We start from the raw sequence: 24,438 nt of genomic DNA on the forward strand, positions 1-24,438 counted from the left end.
AGTGGGGCAGCAGCTGGCTATCAGATAATTGTCCAGTCCTAGCAAAAGGCAATATAGGAAAGAAAAATGAAGGCAAACTAGAAGAAAGGGATCTGGTCTGAGACAGACATAAAGAAGCTCACAAAGACTTGAAGAAGAATGGCAGAAATTATCTGCTTTGTTTATTTAATGGACCAAAAATCATTAATCTGGAATGGTGTTTGCACAGCAAAGTGTTCACAAGGGCAACATTTCTCCTCCCACTCCCTCTCTAAAAACAGAATGGATGGGGGCACTCTCCTGCAAACACTGCAGGAACAGAAATGGGATTCTCCTGTCCTGATAGGTCAAGAACTCTTTATCTGTGGCAGCAGAGAAAAAAAAAAAAAAAAAAAAAAAGAGTGCTGGAGAAAGTATCGCACAAGTAGGACTTAAGGGACTTCATGATCACTCTTGCTTAGTACCAATTGTTTTAAATGATCCATTGGATTACTGCAATCACTGGTGGGATGGAGAATTAAAAGGATGGTAGGGTCACTTGTTTGAGAGATGAAAGGTACATAGATTCACCTATTTGGTGTTCCAGGACACACACTGAGAAATTTTGTACTGCTTAAATTAGAAACAGACAGTCTCTGGTCTTTTTCCTCAGTTGCAAGGGTGATTAAATTCTGAGCTAATTAGACTGGATTAGACTGGAATTAGACTGCTTGTTTTAATGTGCCCTCTAAAAACTGTGTATCATTATAGTCATCAGACTGGTGAGTGCTTATAAAATACTTCTCTTTTCTGCTGTTGGTCATCAGAAAGATCTCCTGGGGGCTCCAACGTTCACATCCATTGTTGCTCAGACCCACTTCTGCTGGGGGCCAGATGTCCCTGGGCAGCAGAGAAACAATGAGCACCAGACGTTCAGGAACAGAGAAACCCCCAGGAAACCTGAAGAGAAGGAAGTTCGGTGACCAGAGAAAATTCTCCTGTTCAGCTGGTGAATCTGGAAACAGCGAGACAAGAATATTGTCTCCAGAAGGAGGCAGGTACGAAAGTCCTGGTGTAAAGACAGCTAGTGGCTTCAACCGCCTGGCCCATGCAACTGCAGGGCTCAGATGGGATTATGTGGGTGGCACCACTGGTCTTCACAGCCTGTGCCTGCAGCAGGCGTCTGAGCAGGGGAGGACCACGGCTTGCCCCTGTCCTCCTCCTTGCCATATTTGACCCAACTGATGACCACAGGGCTGGGAGGGCAGCGGGGGAGGATGCCAGCCACTTCCAGTGAGTCACCCTCTCACTCCTCTTGCAGGGAAGGGAGTAATACTGCTTTCACGCTCTCCCTTGCTCATATCCCGGCTTGCACTTCCTCCGCGAGCCATCCCACACAAAACCAGCCTTTCCTTGGGTAACATCACTCTACCTTCAGTGGGAGTTTGAGTGGAAATGGAGTAACAATCCAGATTTGGGTTATAGCTGTGGGAAAACAACTTCATCCTCATGAGAGCTTGGTTATAACCACATTTTCATATTAGCAAGCTATTTAAAGTGTAAGAGAAAACATCTCTCTTCTGCTTAGCTCTGGTATCTTAGTCTGTGTTCCAGCCAAGGAGTGCCTGATAAAGACTCAGTATTTTTCCATTAATTAAGATGCTTTAGTTAGTTGGGACAGCTAATTTAAAATTAGCTCTAGGAATAGGCATAGCTCTCAAGAGAGCAAAGGACAATGACTGCAGTTAATTCAGAATAGTTTGAGGGAAAGCTCTGCTTTAGGAAAGGCATTCAACCAGGTAGACCAAGGCATCACTGGATGCACAGCTGGTCACTTAAATGCATCAGTTTTTATTTTAGTTTTTGCAGACAGTGCCTGTTGGTCCTTTCTGGGGTTATGGTCACAGGTTTTTTTCCTATGATGTAATCTCAGCTGGATTTTTGCCTGGACAAAAAACCATACTTTTGACAACCCCGTATTACCTTCATACACAATGAGAACTAGAAAGAACACCCTGGCTGTGTCTTTCCAGTGATGGCATACTGCATTTCTCCCAGCCCTGAGACAGTTGGGCATTTAGCAGTTCTTTCCATTACTGCCTTTCTTTCACCACACTGAGGGACCACGCCATGTGAAAAACGAACACGTTGATGGCACATATCAGGGTTGGCTCAACCAACTTATTAGCACATGGAGCAGGCGTGGAAGATGAGATCAGAAGCCTATAAAGGAGCAGGACATCCAGGGCTGATGCTATAGAAGATCACCTGGTTCCTGATTCAGAAATGGGCAAAGAGCCTTTCCAAGGAGGCAAGCTGGACTAGAGGTGCAGAAAACAATCAGACATCTTTTTTTTCTCATTTGCACAAGCACACTTCTATCAACAAAGGAGGGAAATGGGGGAAAAAAGGTGCAAATTTTGATCAGCCATTGTGATTATTCTAGCAATAGCTTTGCATTTTAAACTCCGTGATGTGTTTATCACTGCAGGAAGAACTTGTTCTGCAGAGCAGGTAGGGCTGTCTGCAGGTGCAGACAAATCTGTAGATTACTGTTCTCTATACTGAAACACGCCATAGGCTGGCCTGTGGAAGGATTTTGACACTAGATAGGAAAAAAGAAAGTGTTCACTGAAGAGTGAAATGTTCTAGCTAACCAAAACCCGCTGGAGCCAGGATAGAGTCCTTATCACTGGCACCAATGTGCAGATAACAGCTGCCTCCAAACCCAACAAAGTACAGCTATTCTAGAAATAGCAGCAACTTCTCATCCTCATACAAACAGCTGCACTTGGACATTTTTTGCAAGGGCACAAAATATTTGCTTCTCCCCCATGCTTCACATCAGACCCCAAGCCAGCGACTTGCACTTCTTGAGACTATGCTTCTTTTTTCCCAGGAAATTCCACTTTGAGCTTAACAAACACATCACCCTGTCCTAACAGAAGCATAGGTTCTGTGGGACATGCATGTAAAACATAAGAGAGCAGATTAAATTCAGTTCTGCAGATCAGCTGATCCCCTTTCCTCCAGGGAGCACATCAGAACAGGAACACAAAAATATGCTTACAAAAGTCTCAATGGGGTTAACCACCCTACATGCAAATAAGGTGTTGCATTCCCCACTCTCCGCCCTGTCAAACATTGTAAAACCCTATCAGCCCTATATGAGGTACCTCACTCACCACCTGAAGAACCCCAAAGAGCTGGCCAGCATCAATGCAAGGCTGACATTTTTCAACACATTTTTCAGTTCATCATTTTTCTAGGAAATCTGCATTTGTTTGGGGGTTTCTTTGGTTTGTATTTTTTTTTAAGCTCTTGTGTTTTAAAATGGTAATCTGTTGAAAACCCTGATTGCTACTAAATACACCAGGAAGGCCTCTTCAAGCAAACAATTAAACAATTACAACGGAAGATATTAAAATAAGGCTTCTGGGATATGACGGGATTGATTTAAGAGGGTTTCAGGAAGCTGAAGCCTGCTGTTCTGTGACAAATTATTTCTCTGAGAAAACCCAGTAAATGAAACATAATCACATAATGGAATTGGTCTTGAAATCACTAGCTCCAGGGTTTGGAAATCAGCACCCCTCAGTGACCTTGTATTTAACATCTTTACTCATGATCTAGGAAAAGAAAAGGTAAACATCACAAAGGATAAACCAGTAGACTTTCAACTGAAGCAGAGGCTGGCAATGTCAGGTTTGTTTAGTCCATGGGGAACTCAAATGGAAAGAACTCTGATTAGAGAACTTAAGTGAGATGTTATAGGCTACATCAAAAAACTAGTCTGATGAGTCATTTAAGGACAGGACAGAATGGAGGATTGTGGAATGGGAGAGCAAGGCAAGCAGAAGCAGAGGAAAAATTGAGCTTATTGATGTGATTTAGGGTCATGTGAGAAGTACACGTGATGCCCACCTGAACCCAAGAAGTCTAGAAGCCCTTTGCTTCTCAAGCACCGCTGCACTCAAACATCAGCCCGGATCGCCAAGATCAGAAAACCAAGAGTGGAAGTGCAAATTGTGCCTTCCCACACCCTTTGTCTTGAAAAATGAGAGCAGTTCCAGCACCCCATCACGAGCCGTCCCCTGGGGCCACTGGTAACTCCGCCGGTTAGCCTTCAGAGCAACTCTCACAGTGGTAAGCAGGTAGGAAAGCCTACTTCTCTCCATGAAAACCAAAGTGTACTTGGGGCCCCAGAGAGTCTGGCAGTGGCTGTGGCTCCCCAGAAGGGATCGATTTCATTCACAAGTGAACGTGAGGACCAGGAAATGCCAGGACCCTGTTCCCTAGGACACAGAAAACTGTGCCCAGAAGATGCGCAAAACCAGGGACGCTATGTTGTGGAAACCTTAGGCTTGAATTCCATGGCCAAAGCTGAAGGGGTAACTATTGTGCTTAAAGAAACTACAAAAATCTCTGTTCAGTGCTAAATAACGCCATAGGGTGTTCATCCCTCCCAGAGGGGACATGGGCTGGAGGAAGAACCAACTTTTCCCATGTACGGCAGAATGAGGAGATGGTGAAAGATGCCACAGCCTTCCCAAGCAGCAGCTTTCTGTCTACATCCCTCCCTCCCTGTGCAAAAACACTGCCGACAAAATGAAACTTAGACCGGGGTGAGCGGTGCCCGCGGTTTTCCAGTGTCGGGGGTTTTCCAGACTCCCCCTTACTGGAAGATGAGGAGAGGCTGCTATCCCAGCTATAGGCTGTAGGAAAATCCAGAGATGGACAAAATTAGTGACGGCTGCCTGTTTTGGCTTTTCCTGCAAACTATGCCTGGCCTTACGGCCACGCTGTATTCCCCGTGGAGCGAGAGTGGCACCTGGTGGTCACATCCCCCTCGCACTAGCCACAAACTGGTACTTTATTACTATTTTTTTGAACGCCCGGTACAGTGGAAACGATGGGGGAGCACTTTGTACAAAGCAATCCTGATTGACTAGATCAGTGGCAATTGCTGGCTGTAATTATTCCTGTAAGTCACTATTTCTCAATACCCCTCGTCAAGCAAATAGCACCAGTTCACAATCTGTCGTTGCCGCACACCTGCTGCAGGAGCCTCCCTACCCACATCATTATGCTCCTGCGAGTGGGAAGCAAGGAATGAGGGCCTGTCCTAGCTTGCTGAAAATATGTATTTTTTTTTCCTGCCTGCTTAAGAAAAAAAAAAAAAAATCAGGGCTTCCTATGTGGGCAGAGATAAAATAAGCCTGTTTCCAATCAGCTACCAAATGTGCATCCCTAGAGATGCTTAGGGCCAACATGTGCCTTGGAAGAAAATTTTGTTTTTCTCCTTCTGTCTGTCTCTGAGACATTCTGTGCCTCAGCAGGACACGACTTCTGTAACTCCCTGTACTCTGCAAACTCTGTGAATAATAGATGTGCTTTGAGGCAGAGCTTCTGCCAGGGGTGCTCCTCACATCACTGACTTCTCTGGCAAGCTGAATTTTTAGTGCAGAAGGGTTCTTTCTGAGAGATGAACAGAAAAACAAGCCCACACAAAGCACTGAACCTGAGACAGCCTGTTTTCACTGAATTCAGATCCTGCCGCTGAGTGATTTTTGTATGGCTGGAGCGTGAGTGCTTCATTAGAGATCAGAGACTGAGGCATTGTCTGTCCCCTTACTTCTGACAAACATAAACTCCTACGGGAAGTTTTTCTGCAGCTGGGCCACTGTCTCTCTCCTGGGCAGGGTCTTTGCTGCCTAAGAGCAGCTGTACTCAAACCGCTGCCTTTTCCTGTTTGAGATGTTTTTTGGCCCAGCTGCCCCTTTTCCTAAAATTCACAGGAACATACGGTCTGAGAGATCGGTACCTCTCTGCAGGTTTGGTAGGAGTTGCCCAACATGTTCAGCAGTCACTAGGATGGGCAGTGAAGCATGCACACACGGTGGCATAGGCACACAATGAGCTAGCACGAGCTGCGCTTCCTTAGCAAAATAGACTACAAAGTCTGGGGTTGCATGAAACAAAATCCAGCTCTCCATACCTGTTGTTCTGCAACAAAATGATGAGAGCAGAGATGAAGCAATTGTACAGCAACTGGCACAGAGCAAAAGCTACTGGGGTTGGCTTTTCTGTGTGCCAGGCTCACCTTCCTGGGCACCGTAACTGCGCTCAGAAAGAGTGCATGAACCACCATGCACCAACACAGGCAGAAACCAAAGAAAGGGTGACTCTATATGAGCACCACAATCAATTTTAATGAAGACTGGGATCTGCAGGTACAGCCTCTGGATGGCTTTTCTGGCTTTTTTTGCCTGAGACACCCCTGAGGTAACAGAAAGGTGATAGTACATGATGCATCTCTGATGCATCTTGGAAGGTTCATCTGGTGAAGAAAGCAAAGAAGTACTAGCACCCTTCCCTCCAGCAAGTTTTGCTCCTGTCCTGCTCCAAGGTTGTATTCCTGATGCAATGGCAGAGCCTGTGGAAGAAAGAGGTAAATGAGGGAAGAGGGAGAGTAGGCACAGCACTCCATCATTGGGAACAAGTGCTAAGAGTATGGTCATTCAAAGACAATGACGTAAGAGTGCAAAATGGAAAGAAAAACAGCTTTGAGGGACAAAGGCTTCATTCTTTCTTGTTCATCCTTGAGATCTGCCCACAGGTGGCAGAGGAGCATTAATATTCTTGCCCTGTTTTCTCCAGAGATACAGACCTTGCCCTCAGGCTGCTCTCTTCCCCTCCTGGTTTGCAATCACATGGCCAGAGTGAGGAAAACACTGCCAACCCCCTAACCACCATCAAGTCCCGTGCAGCTGAGCTGGACCAGGTCTTGCCGCTGGTTCAAAGACCTGCTTATGTAGAAGAGCAGAGCAATGGTAAGCCACAGTGTGAGCTCAAACTGCTGTTGTCACTCACACCAATGCAATGCTGAGGGTCGACCTCTTTTTCTGACACACAGGGATTTTTCTGGTTTAGCTTATGTCGTGCTGAAATGAGTTTAAAACAAGTGGAAAAAAAAGTGCCACTTTTATTCCACAACAAAAACATCCACACAGGCCACCAGCCTAGCGGAAGGACTGAATTAAATTTACCAGTAATTGCTAAAACATTTCTGCCCAGAATCACTCAGTGGGGACTTGTACCATGTTTTGCAAGGTTTGTGCAAAGCTAGGAGAAGCAGTACAACCAGGGCCTGTTTTGGCATCCATGTCACATGCTTCTGCTACAGTGCTAGCACTGCACATGCAAACAGGAAAATGCTACTGCCTTTCTCCACCCCAACACCTCCCAGGCCAAAGCTGCCCTCAGAGCTCAAGAAGGGCAACGGTGCTGCTTCTGGGAAAGCACGTGGCCACGAGGCACACTCCTGCATGGTGGCTGGAGCTATGCGATGTTTTCTACAGGCTGAAGGTTAGCAGCACAGAAATGGTTACCGACATGGTAGTGCAAAAGAAGTACCAACCTACTTCGTGCAAAATACACTGCAGGGTTCAAATGTAAAGCCATAGGGTTAACAAAGGACTGGAAAATACCATCCAGAACTGAATTTATTTGACAGTTTTTCTGTGCTGAAAGAGAACAAAAGGAGGAAGAAAACAAGAGTGCTCGTAGCCTATAGAAAGTAAAAGGATGGGAAGAAAGCAAATTAACATTAAACTGTAACTAATAATGAATATTAAGTATAATAAAAAATCAGAAATAAATTGTAAATGGACACTAAATAGCAGGGCTGCCTAAAGACAGCAGGATACATCCCTTTCATCTGCCAGTCTACATTCAACAGTCATAACATCCATGGGGAAAAAAAATTCTCAAGTACTCCACAGCCTGGAGAGACAACCTGCTTGGTGTTTGGTGAGACACAAGTCCCCACCAGAGGAGGACGGCAATGTGAACTGGTCCTCTGAAAGGAGCAATCACTTCTGCGGTGGGAGATGCTAATACACCTTGAGACCAGAGACCACAGAAATGTCACACTGACAAAATTCTCTTGACACAGTAAACTAAGAGATTTCAGTAACAAGGGAAGCTATTTTGCCAAAATCTCTTGTAACTGTTTGTTTTGTATCACTAGAGAATTGTTGTCATTCAGAAGAGCCTTACAGTGAGAGAAGTAAAACACTAGGTCATAGGAAAGAGGCCAGATTTTGAATTTACTTACACAAAGATGAGCAGAAGTTCAACATTGAGCTGTTCCCACTGTACACTCATATACAAGGTAAAAAACTGGGCCCCAGGTACAGCCTGTGCAGTACAACCCAGCATTCTTCCATTGAAAACTGGTGTAATATTTGGGAAGATTTTCAACCCAATTGCTGAAGTCACACCTGTGAGTACCTGTAGGTCTGTGAGCAGAGCAGATGCCCTCACAAGCCAAAGTGACTAAGGCCAGCTGCATGCCGGGACTGCGTGCACCAGGATCTGTTTGTAAAAGCTCTCTCCCACTTTTCATGTGTCCAGATTTCATGCACATAATTTTTTTAGCCTTTTTTTTTTTTAATAGATCCCATACTTTTTGCCCCTCCAAGAGTTAGAAGGAGCTCAGGTGGCAAGAAGCCTGTCACAGTCTGTCTTTACAGACCTGGGATCCAGGAGGTACAAGCAAAAGCAAGACATAGATACACACCCTCCTCTTCCCAGCATCTGATCTGCAGGAGGGATTCACATGGCTCTCCTTTCCCTTTGCTACTTCTTCCACCCCAAAACAGCACACACGATGCAGTGAGATCTCAGGACCGCTCTGAGTGGGCAGCAGCCAGGGAGAGCTTGGGGCTGCCTCAGGAAGGGCCCAAAAATCACTTTGGCATTGGCCAGAGCTGAAAAAAAGGCAAGTATTTACATGCACAGACACAGCCACTTTAATAGCTCAGCTCTCCTAAATGACTGCACACGCTATTTGCAGAAACATGCAAAAACAGAATGGCAAAATGAACTATGGATGATATTCCCCCTGGTCAGCGGGGTTATGAGCCCCGTGGACCAGTGGCTATTCTGTTAGGCAGGGCAGGGAAGGAGGCTGGGTTTCTGCAGGACATCGTGGTCCCTGTTTTGTAGGGAAGGAACAAGCACTGCAACACCACGAAACGTTGTAAAATCATTTGCATTCGTTTGCATGAACATGATATCTCTGCAGACCCCCAGACCTTGCACACTGTATTAAGAAGCTACCACCAGCTGTAACCATCTTGCAGCAAAAAAAGGTATCATTTCAATGAAATAATAATTGCAGAGCACATCCTACTATGGCTCCTCCGGGAGGAGAGAAAAGCTGCAGGGAGGACTGCACACGTGGTTCATTTGCATCAGTTGCCCTTATTATTTCTCCAGGTTCTCTTTTTTCCCTTCAATATTAATTAAAGCTCATGCTGTGACAACCATGGGGCAGAGAGGGAGTGATGGGGAGGCACACTGAGTGACTGGCAGACACTTCAGCAGGTTTAACTTATGCCACTACATCTTATTTTCTCCTACTTTCCTTATTTTTTCCATAAAAACCTAAGTAGGTTAGGCTCAGGAATATATTGCATCTAGGGATAAAAACCTGATGGAAACAAATTCCTGTTTTCTCTGCATAAATAACCCCGTTGATCTCCTCCTCCATGGACAATGCACAAACTGCTGTGGATATCCAGAGCTTTCCCCTGTGTTTGGGAAGCTCCCAAACAGGAGGCATGCTCCTGACTGCTTACTCTGCGCAGGTTTTGTAGTTACATCCAAGGGGAAACAATGCCTCCAAATTGTTGGGGGCTTCAAACGGGTTAACACAGGTCTCCTGTCAGCAGCTCTGGAGATAGCCTGTGACTTCAGGACTGATTTAACTTCCAAAAAACTAGGGTTTAATTTAACACCCTCCTCTCCAAGAGAGTTAATTGTCACCTGAAAAGGCCATGAACCAGCAGAGGTGTGAAATCTAGTAGCATCACCAAAGCCCTGCAGGTTTCTACTCAGATTGCTACAGGAAAGGTCCTCCCACCCTCCACCCTCTTTTTTCAGCTGGAAATTTGGTTTCAAAGCAAGGTCTGCCCACAGTGCCTAAGCATTTCCCTATGCACATACAGCCATTTAGTCGTGATTTGGATGTACACCAGCAGAAAGGCTTGCAAAACTTTCCCTCCAGACCAGCTTCACTTCCACTGCCTTGCCATCAGACCAGCTGCACCGCACCAAGGGCACCAGGGAGACCCCGGCTGGGGCTCCTCCAAGGGTCATACCTCCAGTGCACCTCAGCAGGCCTGCCCAGGGCTTTCTGTCCCTTTTCTGGCTCATGGCAGAAGTATTCTTCTTCCATCTCATGCCTGAGAGTATGAAAACAAAGAGCAATCTAAGCTGTGCCACCTCACAGTGCTACGGTGAGAAGCTACAGACAGTTCAGAGGCTGATTCCTAGTAAGCACGAACACCGGCCTTCGCATCTTTGGATTAGCAATGAAAACCTATTTTTTTCTGACAGCAGGTTTCAGAGTTAACACTCCCTCTTTAAAGTATGCTTTGCACTGTCTGTAGACTCAGGAGGCCTCATTTCTATCAGCTGCTCAGTGTTCTGCAGTAGATACTGGCCATCTCACTGCCTCCTGGCTCAAAACACACAGTACATATTTGGGTGATCTATCAGTTATATTTCTAATAAAAGCTTTAATGAAAAAAGGCTTAATAAAAGTTCTTGGGAATAGAGGCGTATATTTTCCAGATAGTTTAAAACCAAAGCTTACTGTGACACTGACTCACGCTGTCAGTGTTGGCCCTTCCAACCCAACTCTCACGTCTGTCACCCTCATGGATAGTTGAGAGGCTCAGTGTGCCATTTCTAAATTGCCGTGGACCGTGCTAGGGAAGAAATGAGCTTCAGAAGTGCAAATTGATTGACTCAGTTCAATTAAAAATTAATCTAAACACCGTAAATCTAGGTTTTACTTCAATAGCATTTGAATTAGCATTATGCTATATCTAGAATAGGTAAGCCCAACTTACACCATGCACACCAAAACCATGCTCCTGGAAATACTGGCTACTGTTCCTTGGTCATAGAACAGGCTTGGTATTCAGTACAGACTATAAAAAATGGAAACCTCAAGACATTTTAATTTGAAAATGCCTTTTTGAGTGATTAAATACTTACAACTGCAAGTGGCAGTGTTTTAAATGAATTCTTGTCCCATAAGCTTGACTAGCTAATGAAGCTAACGAAGGCTTTCACATGCACAAACCCAGCGATGGGATCAGGGACTTGGTCTCCTCATTTCTCAATCATCTGACTTTGTAACATTTAAGTCTCGATTTGAATAGCATGAAAAAGGACACCAGTTTAAGAGTTTCTCCTTGTTCAAAGTATACATGCTTTTTGAATGAAAAATTATCAGAATTGTTGTTGAAACTGAGTGTTGAGAAAGAATGGCATTTTTTGTGCAGAATATCCAAAGATTCAATAATGTAAAAAGTGTTGTGAATGGCTGGTTGGGGATTTTTTTTAGAAGAAGGTCGTTTTGAGATCAAAAAGTAACAATGGCTACATGCTTCATTCCAATGCCTACATAAGATTTTTTCTGTTTAGAAAGAAATGTCAAGCTTGGCTCACAAGGGACAGCTCACAGCAGACTCAAATGGGCAGTTGAGCACACACCAATGCCTGGAAAACCTGCTCTCCGGCAGGCTTGGTCCCTGGGGCTGGCTGATTTTGGGGTACACGAAGCTGTGAGCTTCAGCCAAAAGCTGGAGGCCTTCTGGAAGCCTCTCCCATGGGATCCCCACTGTCTCACAGCCATCTCTGCCTGTTTTCTTGAAAGTGGCAGAAACTTTGTTATCTCTGAAAGCTCTTGCTTTCTGTTACCTCTGGTTGAAATTAGCCAATGGTCCAGAAGCTGCTGGAAGAGGAGAGAGATACACTTCTCCTTGTGGACTTTGCATTTCCTTAGGGAAAGGGGACTAAAAACATATACCAGAAGCAGAATTTCAAAAGGTATGTTCAGCTACTTGCTGTTGTAAGATTGAGGAAGTCTTGCTGTATAATCCCATGACCGTGTAACAAGTGAAGATGATGGTTCACTCGCACCCTAAAATATTTATTCCTACGTAAGGAAAAAAAAACCTCTAAAACGAGAAAACTGCTAGTCGTGAAGGATCAGAACCACATTTATCACTTCATGTGTTTTATGACAAATCTGAGTTTCCCCACACCTGTGTTGGGAAAACTAAAGCAGGGATTCAAACAGAGTGTTGCACACATCATTAAGGGAAGGAGCTGCTTCAGCTCTCCCGCTTGCTGCTTTCCCCTCCGTATTGCGCAGGTGGGGATGTGCCCAGAGACCGGGCGTCGTGCTCCCCGGGATCCCGCACCGAATCCTGCATGAGCTGCCTCCACTCGGGAAGGCAACGCGGGCTGAGGGCTGCTGTAACAGCATTGGTGAATGGTGCCTCGCCATTAATCGTTACGCTATTGTTAATCACAGCCTTCCGCTGCTGTTTTGCTGTATTGTACGTGCATATATATGAATATATTGCTTTGGTGGCTTACGCTTAGGGGTAGCTAGAGACAAGGCCTCCTCCCGTCCCATTCGAGCATCGCTTATGTCAGGGAAAGAGAGGAAATGCTTCTGCAGGCCCGCAGTTCTGCCTGCCCACACCTTCTCGCCTCTTACTCCCGTATATTCCCGGCTTAGTCTGCCCTGAGCGCTCCCAGCTGGGAAAAGTTGCACTATTTTACTTCTCGTGGAACAGATCTAAAATTCGCCACTGTTTACATCACGCTGGGAGGCGGCCGGGAGGCTCGCTCACAAGTGAAATGCACCGGCTTGACTTTAGCTCGAATGTCCCCTAACCCTCCCGGGTCCCGCCGCAGGGGGCGCCTCTCCATAGGGGCAGCCGCTGACGCGCTGAAACGTGCGCGGCCCGCGCAGCCCACGTCACGCGGTGCCGGGCCCGCTGGCAGGCGGGGCAGCGCGCCTCCCGCCTCGGCTGACGCAGGGGCACGCACCTTGCGCTACGTCACTCCCCCCCCCCCCCCACGCCGCGAGTAGCCCGCGTGACGTGTAGGCGTGCCCTGCCGCTGCTACGTCACAGCGCCGCTACCGACTGGCTCCCGCGTAGCGGCGGAAGTAGCGACGGGGGGCGGGGCGCGCAGGCGGCGGCCAATGGCGGGCGGCTCCGCTGGCAGGCCCCGCCCAGGCGGCGGGCGGCGGGACGGGGGGCGGTAGGGCGGCGGGGCCGGCTGCGGGCCCATGGAGCCGGGTGGCGAGGGTTTCCTGTACTACGCCTACGGCAGCAACCTGCTGCGGGAGCGGCTGCTGCTGAGCAACCCCTCGGCGACGCTCTGCGCCGTGGCACGTCTGCAGGTGCGTGCGTGTGTGTGTGGAGGGGGGCGGTGTCCGTCACCCGTAGCGTCGCGGCGTGACGCCTCGATCTGCAGGCGTCGTGACCCTGAAAATGCCTTTTTTTTTTGAGTGATTAAATACTTACAACTGCAAGTGGCGGTGTTTTAAATGAGTTCTTGTCCCGTAAGCTCGACTAGCTAATGAAGCGGGTGCTCGGTTGGGCTTATGGGGCGAGTTTCTGGCAGTTTTAAAAGAATGACGCTTTGTTAAAAAAAACATCGAAATTCCTCCTTCCCTTCTGCCACGCCGCTCACAGGCGAGGAGCCCTCCCCGTGCTACGCGTCAGGCGGGGCGCAGGCTTTCACCCAGCCCTGCACACCTGCAGTCGACGCCTTCCTAGGCTCCGGCAGTTCTGCCCCTACCTGGGGTTATTAAATGTTGCTCTGTCAGCTTGGCTTTAACGTAGGCTTGCAAGTACGAGCTCGTGGTCATTAAGCTGCTGATGTACGGATCTGTGCACCTGGAAGGATCCTCGGAGGAGCAGAGTACTGATTGATACCATTTAAGGATGGCCTGAAGGTTCTCTTGGGGTAACTGGCAGGAAATGGAGAAGTTCCAAAAACTTGTGATTAATAAACTCCCTCTAGTCAGAGACTTGGTGTGTCTTGGGACCACCTACCCGGCAACTGAGGCCCTTACACGTGCCACTGAGGAGCTGAACATGCCGAGAGCTCAGCGCCTGGCAGGATCAGACCTTGGCGGTGCAGAGGAAAGCAGTAGTACTGTGCGCTTACCCTTGACTAAAAGAAAGCCCTATGATTCAGCTCTCCTTTTGGGTTTCGGGTAGATTCTGAGGTTAACACGCTAAGCGTCTCTTGCCACGCTGCAGGTTAGCTGTTCAGGAGCTGGCTAGTCAGGCACCAGCTTTTCTAGCCGGCTTCTTTGAGCGCTTGCTGTGCTCCCTCCAAACACCGGGTGGCTTCACTCCCTTGCTTCAAGCTGGAAGAAACTTCAAGCTGATACTTGGGAGTGAGGAAGCGCACAAAGGTTGGAGCTGATTTCTGTTAATTGCTCTATGGTAATACCACCTTGGCTTAAAAAAAGGAAAAATAGCCTGTAAACAGAGTACTTTGGATGCTAAACTAGAACATTAAATTCGCTGCCCTCTGGTTTTATTTTTTAAAGCTTTGTTAATCTTCAGTCAAAAGCTGTAGGAAATGGGCTGTGTAACAAGCACAGAAAGGGTATTACACTGGTACTTAGAAGAAGGGCCAAAGACCAAGCTCTTGACCCAAGAAAGTATCCAGCGTGTTTGTTCCCTCTTCTCTGCAGTGCCCGCTGCAGTTGCCCGCGTGGCATAACATGGGGTTTCCTGCTTCCAGAACCGGAGCTAACCGCACTGTTTCTGTACGGTTGCTGTTGCTCCTCTTGGGTGGTATCTCACTGTTTTATACACCTCCTTGCAAGTATTCAGTGCAGGTCAGGTCCAAGAAAATGTAACTGGAGGAATAAAATAAAAATTGCTGCTTTTTTTTTTTTGCTTCTTGTTTTTTCTTTTTTTACACTAGACTGCTATGAGCGTACTTGACTCTACGGGTGTATTTCCTTGGGGCTGCCCTGCAAGCACTTGTCCACATCTATAACTTCAGTCTGTGACTTGACTGGACTATTTACTTGTGTGCAAATTACTCAGGCTTGACTGTCTGCAGGGTCTAGTCCAGAGTCCTCCTAACACGCTAATCCAGTGACCCGAACATTGCAAAGACATTTTGCAGCAGCTTGTGAAATGGTTGATAACTAGTGTGTCCAAGTAAACTTTTTTTCTAGTGAAATTAGTTGAATGGGGGACATTTTATGGGGAAGGAAGATGACTCTATTGATGGAGTAAACTGTATGGCTTTGCCAGGCTGCTGATTATCACTTGCACAAAGAAAAAAAAATTAGATTAGTGTTCTGATCAGTGCTGTTCTTCTGTGTGTAAGCCTCCAACTGCTCAACTTTTGCAACCTTTTCCCCATATCTGTTACGACATACTACAAGATGGTAATGTGTCTCAGTGAATAGTAGTATGTGCACGCATATATTTCAAATCAAAATTACCTTATAGCTTGAAGACGGTGATCATGAGAAATAAGCAAAGCTGTGGGGTTCTATAGGTTTGGGTTTTATTTTTGTTGTTGTTTCTAATCCTTTTTGCCCTTGCTAGATTTTTTTGTTGTGGTTAAGCAGGTAGTCTTCCTTAAAGGCGGGGGGGGGGGTGGGGGGGTGGGGTGGTGGTGGTGGTGGTGGTGGGGTGTTTGTTTTTGGTTTTTTTTTTTTTTTCTTTCTTTCCCTTCTCTACTGCTAGGGAATGATCCACAAATTGGCTGACAAGTAGGAGAGGAAACTGAGTGTATGGAGTCAGATGGGAAATTACAGTGGAAAAATGCAAGAACCTGTTATTCTCTTTTTCCTATATTGTAATATTTGATAGTACTTGTAAGAAATTCTAAAAGAATGTTTCAACTTGCAAAAACCTGAATAAGCTCACTCAAAGAGGCATACACCTTGGCTTAAAAATACCCAAGAATGTTCCAGTTGAGTGAGATGAGATGGCACAAAACACTGGAAAATACACAGGATGGTATTTTATAATCGGGCAGTTGTATTAGTGCATGAGGACAAGACCCAAAGCTCACCATCTTGTAGGCTTCTTTACCCTTACTATTTTCCTGGACCCTGCATGGTAGCATTTAAGTCTTGTAACGGCACCAAAAGCTGCAAAGGAATGGGCACCAGGTGGCCATGCCTTTAGAGGAAAGAGGAGGCAGCAGTAGTCAGTTCCCTCCTTCACGGTACACCTCAGCCAAGGGCCCTTCAGATTGTCTAACGGGAAGCACATCAGCCATCCTGTCACTGCCAACTTGGGCAAAAGTCAAGGTGACATTTCTTCAGCACTACTGTGTTTACTGCAGAATTGGGTATGCATGCTACTCTTGAAAAAGGGTTACCTCCGCTTTCTTCTCGCCGCTAGAAATTGTTAGCTAATGTTTAGGCCAGACTACTAAGAGGTTTGGATGTTGATCCAGGTCTCTGCAGACCAAGGCCTTTATCAGTAGTGCTCTCTGCCAGACCTCTCTTCCCTTTGTCCCAAGGCTGCCGTTTCTCATGGGGAGGTGGAAAAGGCCGACTTCAGCCCCTCGTGAGATGGGAGCTGGATCAGATCCCGCCTGTCCGTTCCTCTGTTTGTGGCTCCAACTGACTACTTGTAGACTCTCCTTTAGCTGTCCCTTTCATGTCAAGAATAGCCAACAGCCCTTATCTTAAGTGGAGATTGATTTTCTGCATTGCTTTCATTTGCAGGATTTTAAGCTCGAGTTTGGCCATCATCAAGGCAGGACAAGTTCTGTCTGGCATGGAGGCACAGCTACCATTGTTCAGAGCCCTGGAGACGAAGTATGGGGAATAGTGTGGAAAATGAACGCTAGCAATTTAAGTTCACTGGATAAGTAGGTGACTTAACTTTTGCTGTCTTCTACTATTTTAGAGAGCAATTGAAAAGTAGTAGTTAATTTTTGGTAAAGAGCTGTGTGGAAGCTTTGGTGTTGGAATCAAGAAGATGCTGTGGATTTCAGTTTGTGAATTTCACTTCACAGTACATGTATTGACTTTTAACACATTTGTGATTAAAATGGCTTTGTTTTCAAGCTAAAGTTACTTAGGGGTATTTTAATAAGGTGTGGACCTTGATTTGGAGCTCATATATTGGTCAGGATCTTCTTTTTTTTCTTTTTTTTTTTCTTTTTTTAAATCCCCATCCTCACAATTTCCTGTCCCTTAAATTACTCTAAACTCTGTATTTGTCCTGTGACACTTTCCCCTTTGCTTTAGGGAGAGTTTCCTTTGAGGCGGACATCAATTTCCGTCTCTATACATCTGTGGACTCCAATTGTAATGGAAAATGAAGGGATGAGGACAAGACTTTGCAGAAGAGGAGATCTTTAATACAGGCAAAGGGACCTTTTGAGGAGGTTATTCTGCATGTCTTCTCTTCTAAGGATTCAGACTTTTGTGAACATGAGGTGGATCCAAACAGGGAGCTGTGGGGTGTGGTTTTGTTTTTCCCTTTGAATGAGAGAGGCTGCCTGCACCATTACAATGCATGGCAGAGAATGTTCTGCCTGTGCCTGATAATTAAGACAAGTTTAAGGCAACCTGAGCAAGTCATTCCCAAGCTGAAGTCTGAAGGACCACATGGGTAAACAAATCAAGGAGCAGCATAACTTCTTGCAGGGTCTAAGGCATGACTTAGAACTTAATCTCCAAAACTTTGGCTGGTGTCATGTGTTTATTGCAGCTTTTGGGATGCGCCTGCACAGCATGGTGCTTCTGGTATACAAGGATCGTTTGTTCAGAGCAGTTCATCGCTGTCAATTAATTCCAGTAGAAATCGGGGCTAGTGAGGCTAAGGAAGCAGGGCACATTAAACCCATTGAAAGCGTTACATTAATACATTTCTCCTGCCTCTGGTACTGTTACAATTTTGGTTACAGTTCCACTGTGCTGTGTAGACATATCTGTATAACCTCGGCCATGAAACTTCTAAGTTCCAACTTGCTTTTAATTGCCTACAGTGGACCTGAAATACAAGAGAAACTGTTGCCCAAGTTGTGTTAGCACCTCATGGGAATGGGCACTCTCAGGTCCTGGCTGGGAGTGTTAGTCCCAAGCAGGAGGGCATCTAGCTGGTATCTTCTGGTTAGGGAGAGCTTCACATGTCCCTGCTTTATTATCGCCTCCATTCTCCCTCTGTTGCTTATACTAGCACTTCTCTCCTGGTCCCCTTTCTGCTGACCCTTACTGAAATCTCCTGATTTACCACGCTTTCCTAAAGCGTAAACTTCAGAAGTATAAAGATGCTGTCTGGCAGCATCTGCTTTGATAGTAACACTGTGTTCCCCCTACAGGGACATCGTTTTGTATTTTAACTTCCTTCTAAAGTGTTGTTTACGTACTGTAGAATTGCAGATCCCTGCCATTTGTTTGACAGGGGATAAACTTTAATGCTGGCTAAGGTGCTAGAGACTTCAGTGCTATACCATCACCAAAAACTGCAGGACAGACACTAGCATTAAAGATTGCTTTTTCCCAGCTGCCTCACTGATGCCAAGAAGGTGGACTGGAAATGGAAGGAAACAGGATGTGTTCTTGGCTTTTATAATGATAGTCAATAGTGTTCTTCTAAGGGTTGCTCGTAACCAGCTTGAAAGAACTTGCATGTGTTCCTGCTGAAGATCTTGGGATTCTTTGGCTGTGCACAAGCAGATATATTTGTAAGTTCTCAACCAAGTTATTTCCTGGAATTCCCATGTATCAAGAAAAAAAAGTTTCACTATTTGCCTCCCCGCCATCGTGGATAAAGAAGTCTGTGCTTTGTCATCCAGAAGCAGAGGAGGAAATGTGTAATCAATGCTGCATGTCATTAGCTGAAATACTAGTAAAACAATGTAATATAGAGAAAACAAATATGGGAGGGGAATCTTTTGCTTAGATGGCTGAACTTTTTGGCTTCCAATGCATTTTGGTGCTGTCTCATGGTCAGATTTTTTTTTTGTCCTCCGTACTTCACAAATATGTAAGTTCCAGACTAAATCATGACTTTTCCTCATATATCCTAGCAATGAACGTTACTTAATGGTAACATTTTTCTTGCTGTCACACACCCACATGACTTATTTTGCAGTCTTTTGGCTTTGAATCTGCAATTAGCTTCCAGTCTCTACTTGCACTTAACCTACTTCCATAACATGGCCTGTGTTATGTACATTAAATAACTTGAAATGGTACTAAGTCTTTGAAAGATAAGTTGTCAAAATGATGTTTTGACAAGCAGCATTAAAACTCATAACTCATATCTAAAGCACATCTAAAATTAGTTGTGCTATAAAGTTTGTCTTGTATTGCTTAAGCTTCTCACTAACTTCTTACTATTTCCTCAGACTTTTATGGGTGACTAAATGCTAATGGTTAAAGGCAACAAGTAGCCTTGTTTTTGAGTTTGGTTTTCTTTTCCTAAGACAGCATGATTTTGCTAATAAAAAAAATAACAAAATGGTCTTTGCCCTGATCTAGCTTATTGTTGCTGTACATGTCTTGTGCAAATTAAAGGGTGTCTTGGATTATTCATTGGAATGTGCATCGTAAGAATTGTGCAAGTTTCCCCTTATTCAACTGTAACACAATGGGCAAGATAAAACTTGGCAATTGTTTCATTATCTGAGCACAAGGTAGTGAATGATATGTGCCTGGCTCATTAATTCTGATAATCTTGGTTGTGCTTCTCTTGTAGATTACCAGACTTGCGCGGTAATTAATTCACAGGAGTATTCTCTCTCTAACTTTGCAAGTTAACTGCTAGTCATCTTTCTTACAGAGCTGAAATGATAAAAGTGAATGCTGCTGCTTTTTTAGAAACCTATTTTTGGATATGAAACAAGTTTGCACAAAAAGTACTGGAGTATGTTTTGCTTTATTCGTTTTTCTTTAAGTCTGTTAGCAGCATAGACCAGTGTCCTACCTTGATTTTTTTTATAATAAATGCATGTGTTTATTTGCACAATTTGTTTGAAGGATGCATCAGTTATTTGGCATAAAAGGAGTATATGTCCTTTACAGGCAAGAGGGAGTTGAAGATGGCATTTATGTCCCAATAGAAGTTAATGTCCACACTCAAGCAGAAAAGGTACTGACCTGTCGAAGCTACCAGATGAAGGACTATGTCTGTGGTCCCCCTTCTCCTCAGTATAAAAAGGTAGGTGTTGCATCACGGTAGTTTTGGAGAGAATGAACAGAAATATATAAATCCTGTCCTTCTGTCCTATTTAATAAGGACTTTATTTACAGTGGATGGAAGGTGTGAGTAACTCTAACATAAATGTATAACTTAATCCTTGTGCAATATAATCGTGTAATGATGCTTGCAGAAGATTGCTAGCTCTTAAAGGCCTACTAAATCAGTTTTATTTTTTTGGCTTAGTTATGCCTTACATGAAGCCTTTATTTAACTCGTGAATTAGTTATGACTGATGCAAGGATTTCTGAAGGATGTTGTTTACATATATGCAGCAATTCTCTGTTTGAAAAATTAATGTACTCCACTAAAAGGACAGAGGGAAGCTTCTGTGGGGAGAATACAGCACCTGGCTTGTAGTTTCAAGGACACAGATTATCCCTACTGTCTTATGAAGTATCTTACTGTCATTTAGTACAGGAGTCCACCTGCCTCCTTTTACCAGATGCATCATCAGTATATCACAGGACTTCCAGCAACATTGCAGAGCACTGCAGGGTTCCCACTTGGTGGCTGGTGAGGCAGAAGTGTTTCAACACTGTTCTGTAACACACTGACTCTATAGAGACATATGATCCAGTCACGCAGCAGGCCTGACCTGCTTAGCTTGTGAGATCTGATGCGGGCCTAGCCTCGGTGGCATGACTGCATGTCTGAAATTGTGCAGCTATTAGCAACTGCAGATAGACATAACTGTAATGTGTTGACTTTTTCTATGGAAAGCAAAGAAACAGGGCTTGAGCTTGTTAAATCCCAGGTGTGCCACCTTCTCTTTAACTGAGGAACTCGCTCCTATGAATCAGGTTCCAGGAGCATAGCTAAGGCCAGCTGCTGCAGGACTTCTGAGGAGAAAAGCTTTGCTTCACAAACCTCCTCCCTGCCAACTTGCTTCCTGTCAAGACAGATCTTTAGGGCTTTTCAGGGAGTTAATACATAGTCTGCTGCTGTGTGTCAGCTCTCACTAGTATGCTGTAAGAGCAGACCTCCAATACTGGCAACTTTATCTAGCTAAACATTCCCTCCTGCTGTTGTCAGGGTCAGTTGTTAGTTCTCTTCTTCCCCCCTGCTCCCAGCTTTTATTTATTTAAGTTAAGCAGGCAGGAGGGCTAAAAATTTAGTACAGGTGACTGCATCGGCACACAGTGATCTACGTCCATCTACTGTTGTGTACTTCTTGTGGCAAAGTTCATCCTTTCTAGACACCTCATCTTGAATTTCCTGGCTGTTGAATGCATGAAAGAATATTTACGATAGTGTCAGCTTTTAAAATCTGCATATTTATCTATTCATTTCTATATGGGAGCTTGCTTGGTGTCTCTTCCAAGCCTTGGCTCCTACAGCCTCCTCTTTTCTTCTCGCTGTCACTTCTTTTCTCTTGCACCAATACTTAAGTTTATTTTGGATGTAGAAGAAAAGCTGAAGTAACAAACTCTAAGGAATCTGTGCTTTTCCACTAAGCTAAGTATCTGTTTCTGTTACTCCTATAACCTGTCTAGGTACTCACTGTTGTGCTCTAGATTTGAACAGCTTAGTTTTAAAAATAACTTCAATAATATACACTGCTTCTCACTCAGATGTGATACTGAGGCTGGCTAAAAGCATAAAAAGTAGTTCTTATCCTTGCTGGAAGAAAGAATGGAATAACCGAGTAACAGCTTAATTGTACAGTCTTGTGCACGTTGGTAAAATTTCACAATCTTAGGGGTATGCCTTGATACCTACAAGCCTTTTCAGAGTAATTTTGTTGATACTGTTAAGGTCTTCAGGGGTCTTCCAGAAGCCTTTGGCTATCTTTAGGTACAAATAGCAGTATTTGGGATTAATTCTCTTGTTACCTTAAGTAGTTCTTCCCATACAAGTAAATGTTTGGAGGGGTGTCCTGGTTTTGGCTGGGATAGAGTTAATTTTCCTCCTAGTAGCTGGCATAGTGCTGTGTTTTGGATTTAGTAGGAGAAGAATGTTGATAACACACTGATGTTTTTAGTTGTTGCCAAGTACTGCTTATGCCAGTCAAGGACTTTTCAGCTTCCCATGCTCTGCCAGGTGCACAAGACACTGGGAGGGGGCACAGCCAGAATAGTTGATCCAAACTGCCCAAAGGGCTATTCCATACCATATCGCGTCATGCTCAGTATATAAACTGGGGGGGGTTGGCCGGGGAGCAGCGATCGCTGCTCGGGAACTGTCTGGGTATCGGTCGGCGGGTGGTGAGCAATTGCATTGTGCATCACTTGCTTTGTATATTATTATTATCATTATTATATTGTTATTATTATCATTACTATTTTACTTTATTTCAATTATTAAACTGTTCTTGTCTCAACCCAGGAGTGTTTCTCACTCTTACTCCTCTGATTCTCTCCCCCATCCCATCGGGGTAGGGGGAGTGAGCGAGCAGCTGTGGGGTGCTTAGTTGCTGGCTGGGGCTAAACCATGACAAGGGGTCTGTCCTTCCTAACACTATTACTGAAGGATTTCCCCCCACCTTTTGATTATAGGTTATCTGCATGGGTGCAAAACAGAATGGCTTGCCAACTGACTATCAGAAGAAATTAGAAGCTATTGAAACTAATAACTATACAGGGCCGGTGCCAATCATGGAAGAGATTGAAGCTGCTATCAAAGCAAAGAAAACAAATTCTGCATAGAATACTCCGCACTTGCTTGGCCATTCACTTTGATTTAGATACCTCTCCTCCCTGTGCTGATCAGCAGTTTCTTTATTTATCAAGAAAAGGTGAGTTTGCTGTGCATCTACAGTAAGCCATTAGACACAGTTTGCAGTCTGAAGACACGCTCACATGGGTAACTTCTTCACTTTGTATGTATAGCTTGAGTACATGCTGAAGTTTTTGCAGATTGGGAAATTACCTTTTTGTAATTGTCATGCAGCGCTGCACGCAAATTTGTGCTTCATGCTCTGTTTATAGACCTTTTTAAAAGAAGGCCATCTTGCTGGGTATTGGCATCTGTTGCCTTCTGAGGAATAAGGGCTGCAGGATCAGGCCCTTTGTTTTTAAGTGTTGTATACACAATTATCAAGAATTTCAAAGATTTGTTAGAGTGCAAAGTGGACTCAAAACTCTAAACCAAGACTAAACTGTTTTTTCCTCTTTTCTTAATGGTTTAAAGTCCAACCTATCTGAAGCTATGGAGCTCCTGTTTCTGTTTATATAGTTAGCAGAGAAAGCAGAGTAATTTTTTTTTTTTTTCTTTTTTAAACTCTTTCCATGTTTTTAAGTGTTAGTCCAAAAGGCAACCGAGGCCTTGAAGACAACATTCAGCAAAGGATGTCATTCAAAGCATAATGGCTGCCTCCTTTCTATGTCTAGTAATCATCATAGGTGAACTGGTTGGTATAACCCGCAGATTTTGAAGAATTTGTTTTAGTTGGATAATTCCAAGGTTTTTTAAATTAACTTTTTGAGTGGCTTGTTGCTTATCTAGGCCTTGGTCTCATGTCCAGTGAAACGAAAGTCTCCTGTGAGTCCTAGCACATTTGTTTCATGGTTTTGTTTGCCTATTAAACCCCAGGTAAACAGACTTGGCCTCTCCCCACCACCCCAGCTTTGACAATCTCCTACAGAACTGGAAGCTCTTGTAAGGTTTAGAGTACTTATCTTTATGGTGCTTGGCAACCCCTGTAGGTAGTTTGTGGGGGACAAGGAAAATTTGACAACGTGGAAGATGTTGAACAACAAAACTTTGGCTTTTCTTCTGTGTGCTGTACTTTTTTTTTTTTTTTTCTCTCTTGATGTACAGAGGGGTCTAAGATATAATCAGTGTTACTGTTTGAATGCTTAGGTAGACAAATGACAAAGTAACAGACTTACCACATCTTTTCTGCATAAAATTTTTCTGTAAACTTCTGCCAGGGATGTATAGGTGCTGCCCTGATGTCATATGCCCATTTCCAGCATTGGGCACTGTGACTGCAGTCATGGTACTTTCTGTATTAGCGATGTCTAGTCTGAAACTGAGTAAATAAAATTGCCATTACCAAACCTCTCCCATGTCCATTCAATGCATGCTTCAAGAATATCAGTGTTGCTTAAGTAAGCAAAAGCTGGCAATGTGGAACTGTAACTGATGCTTCCATTGGCTATTTGCATTTTTAATGGAGAGAATTTCCACGTGGAGGGCAAAACTGTGTGTGAACGTGCTCCTCGACACCCGCATCACTTCTTTTGCTTTACCCTTACCAAGCTCCTTTGGACTTTTGAACTTTTAAATGGCTATTTTACTGTTGCAAGAGGAAAATGGAAAATAATACCCTGACAGCCTCCCTGGAGGGAGCTGACAGGAGGTGCTTGATGCCTCCGGTTGAGGAAAATGGTGGGAGCCCCAGAGGGCCGGGGGAAAGCCTCCTTCCCCCGAGGCGGGACGCCCG

The 24,438-nt window shown here is 44.7% G+C and overlaps 3 protein-coding genes across 6 annotated transcripts in view; all 3 read left to right on the forward strand.

Moving 5' to 3' along the window:
* Positions 1-24,438, forward strand: part of SH3BP5 (SH3 domain binding protein 5) — a 455,787-nt gene that overhangs the window by 130,629 nt on the left and 300,720 nt on the right. The window lies entirely within an intron of this gene.
* On the forward strand, positions 13,127-22,980 carry GGCT (gamma-glutamylcyclotransferase). Its single transcript, XM_075704939.1, has 4 exons — positions 13,127-13,240; positions 16,562-16,707; positions 19,874-20,009; positions 22,547-22,980. Exons 1-4 carry the CDS (start codon positions 13,127-13,129, stop codon positions 22,694-22,696), a joined length of 546 nt encoding a protein of 181 aa, XP_075561054.1. The 3' UTR covers positions 22,697-22,980.
* NOD1 (nucleotide binding oligomerization domain containing 1) overlaps positions 22,749-24,438 on the forward strand; it is a 28,797-nt gene continuing 27,107 nt past the window's right edge. For all 4 annotated transcript variants that reach the window (XM_075704924.1, XM_075704927.1, XM_075704929.1 and 1 more), the window contains exon 1: positions 22,749-22,785. The gene's annotated coding sequence lies outside the window, so the exon portion shown is untranslated. The remainder of the gene's footprint in view (positions 22,786-24,438) is intronic.

The sequence above is a fragment of the Pelecanus crispus genome, chromosome 2 (assembly GCF_030463565.1).
Source record: "Pelecanus crispus isolate bPelCri1 chromosome 2, bPelCri1.pri, whole genome shotgun sequence".
In the NCBI taxonomy this organism is placed as follows: domain Eukaryota; kingdom Metazoa; phylum Chordata; class Aves; order Pelecaniformes; family Pelecanidae; genus Pelecanus; species Pelecanus crispus.

Coding starts and splice junctions, on each gene's coding strand:
- GGCT (XM_075704939.1), top strand. CDS start 13,127: ATGGAGCCGGGTGGCGAGGGTTTCCTGTACTACGCCTACGGCAGCAAC. Junction 13,241..16,561: donor GCGCCGTGGCACGTCTGCAG/GTGCGTGCGTGT, acceptor TTTCATTTGCAG/GATTTTAAGCTCGAGTTTGG. Junction 20,010..22,546: donor CTTCTCCTCAGTATAAAAAG/GTAGGTGTTGCA, acceptor TTTTGATTATAG/GTTATCTGCATGGGTGCAAA.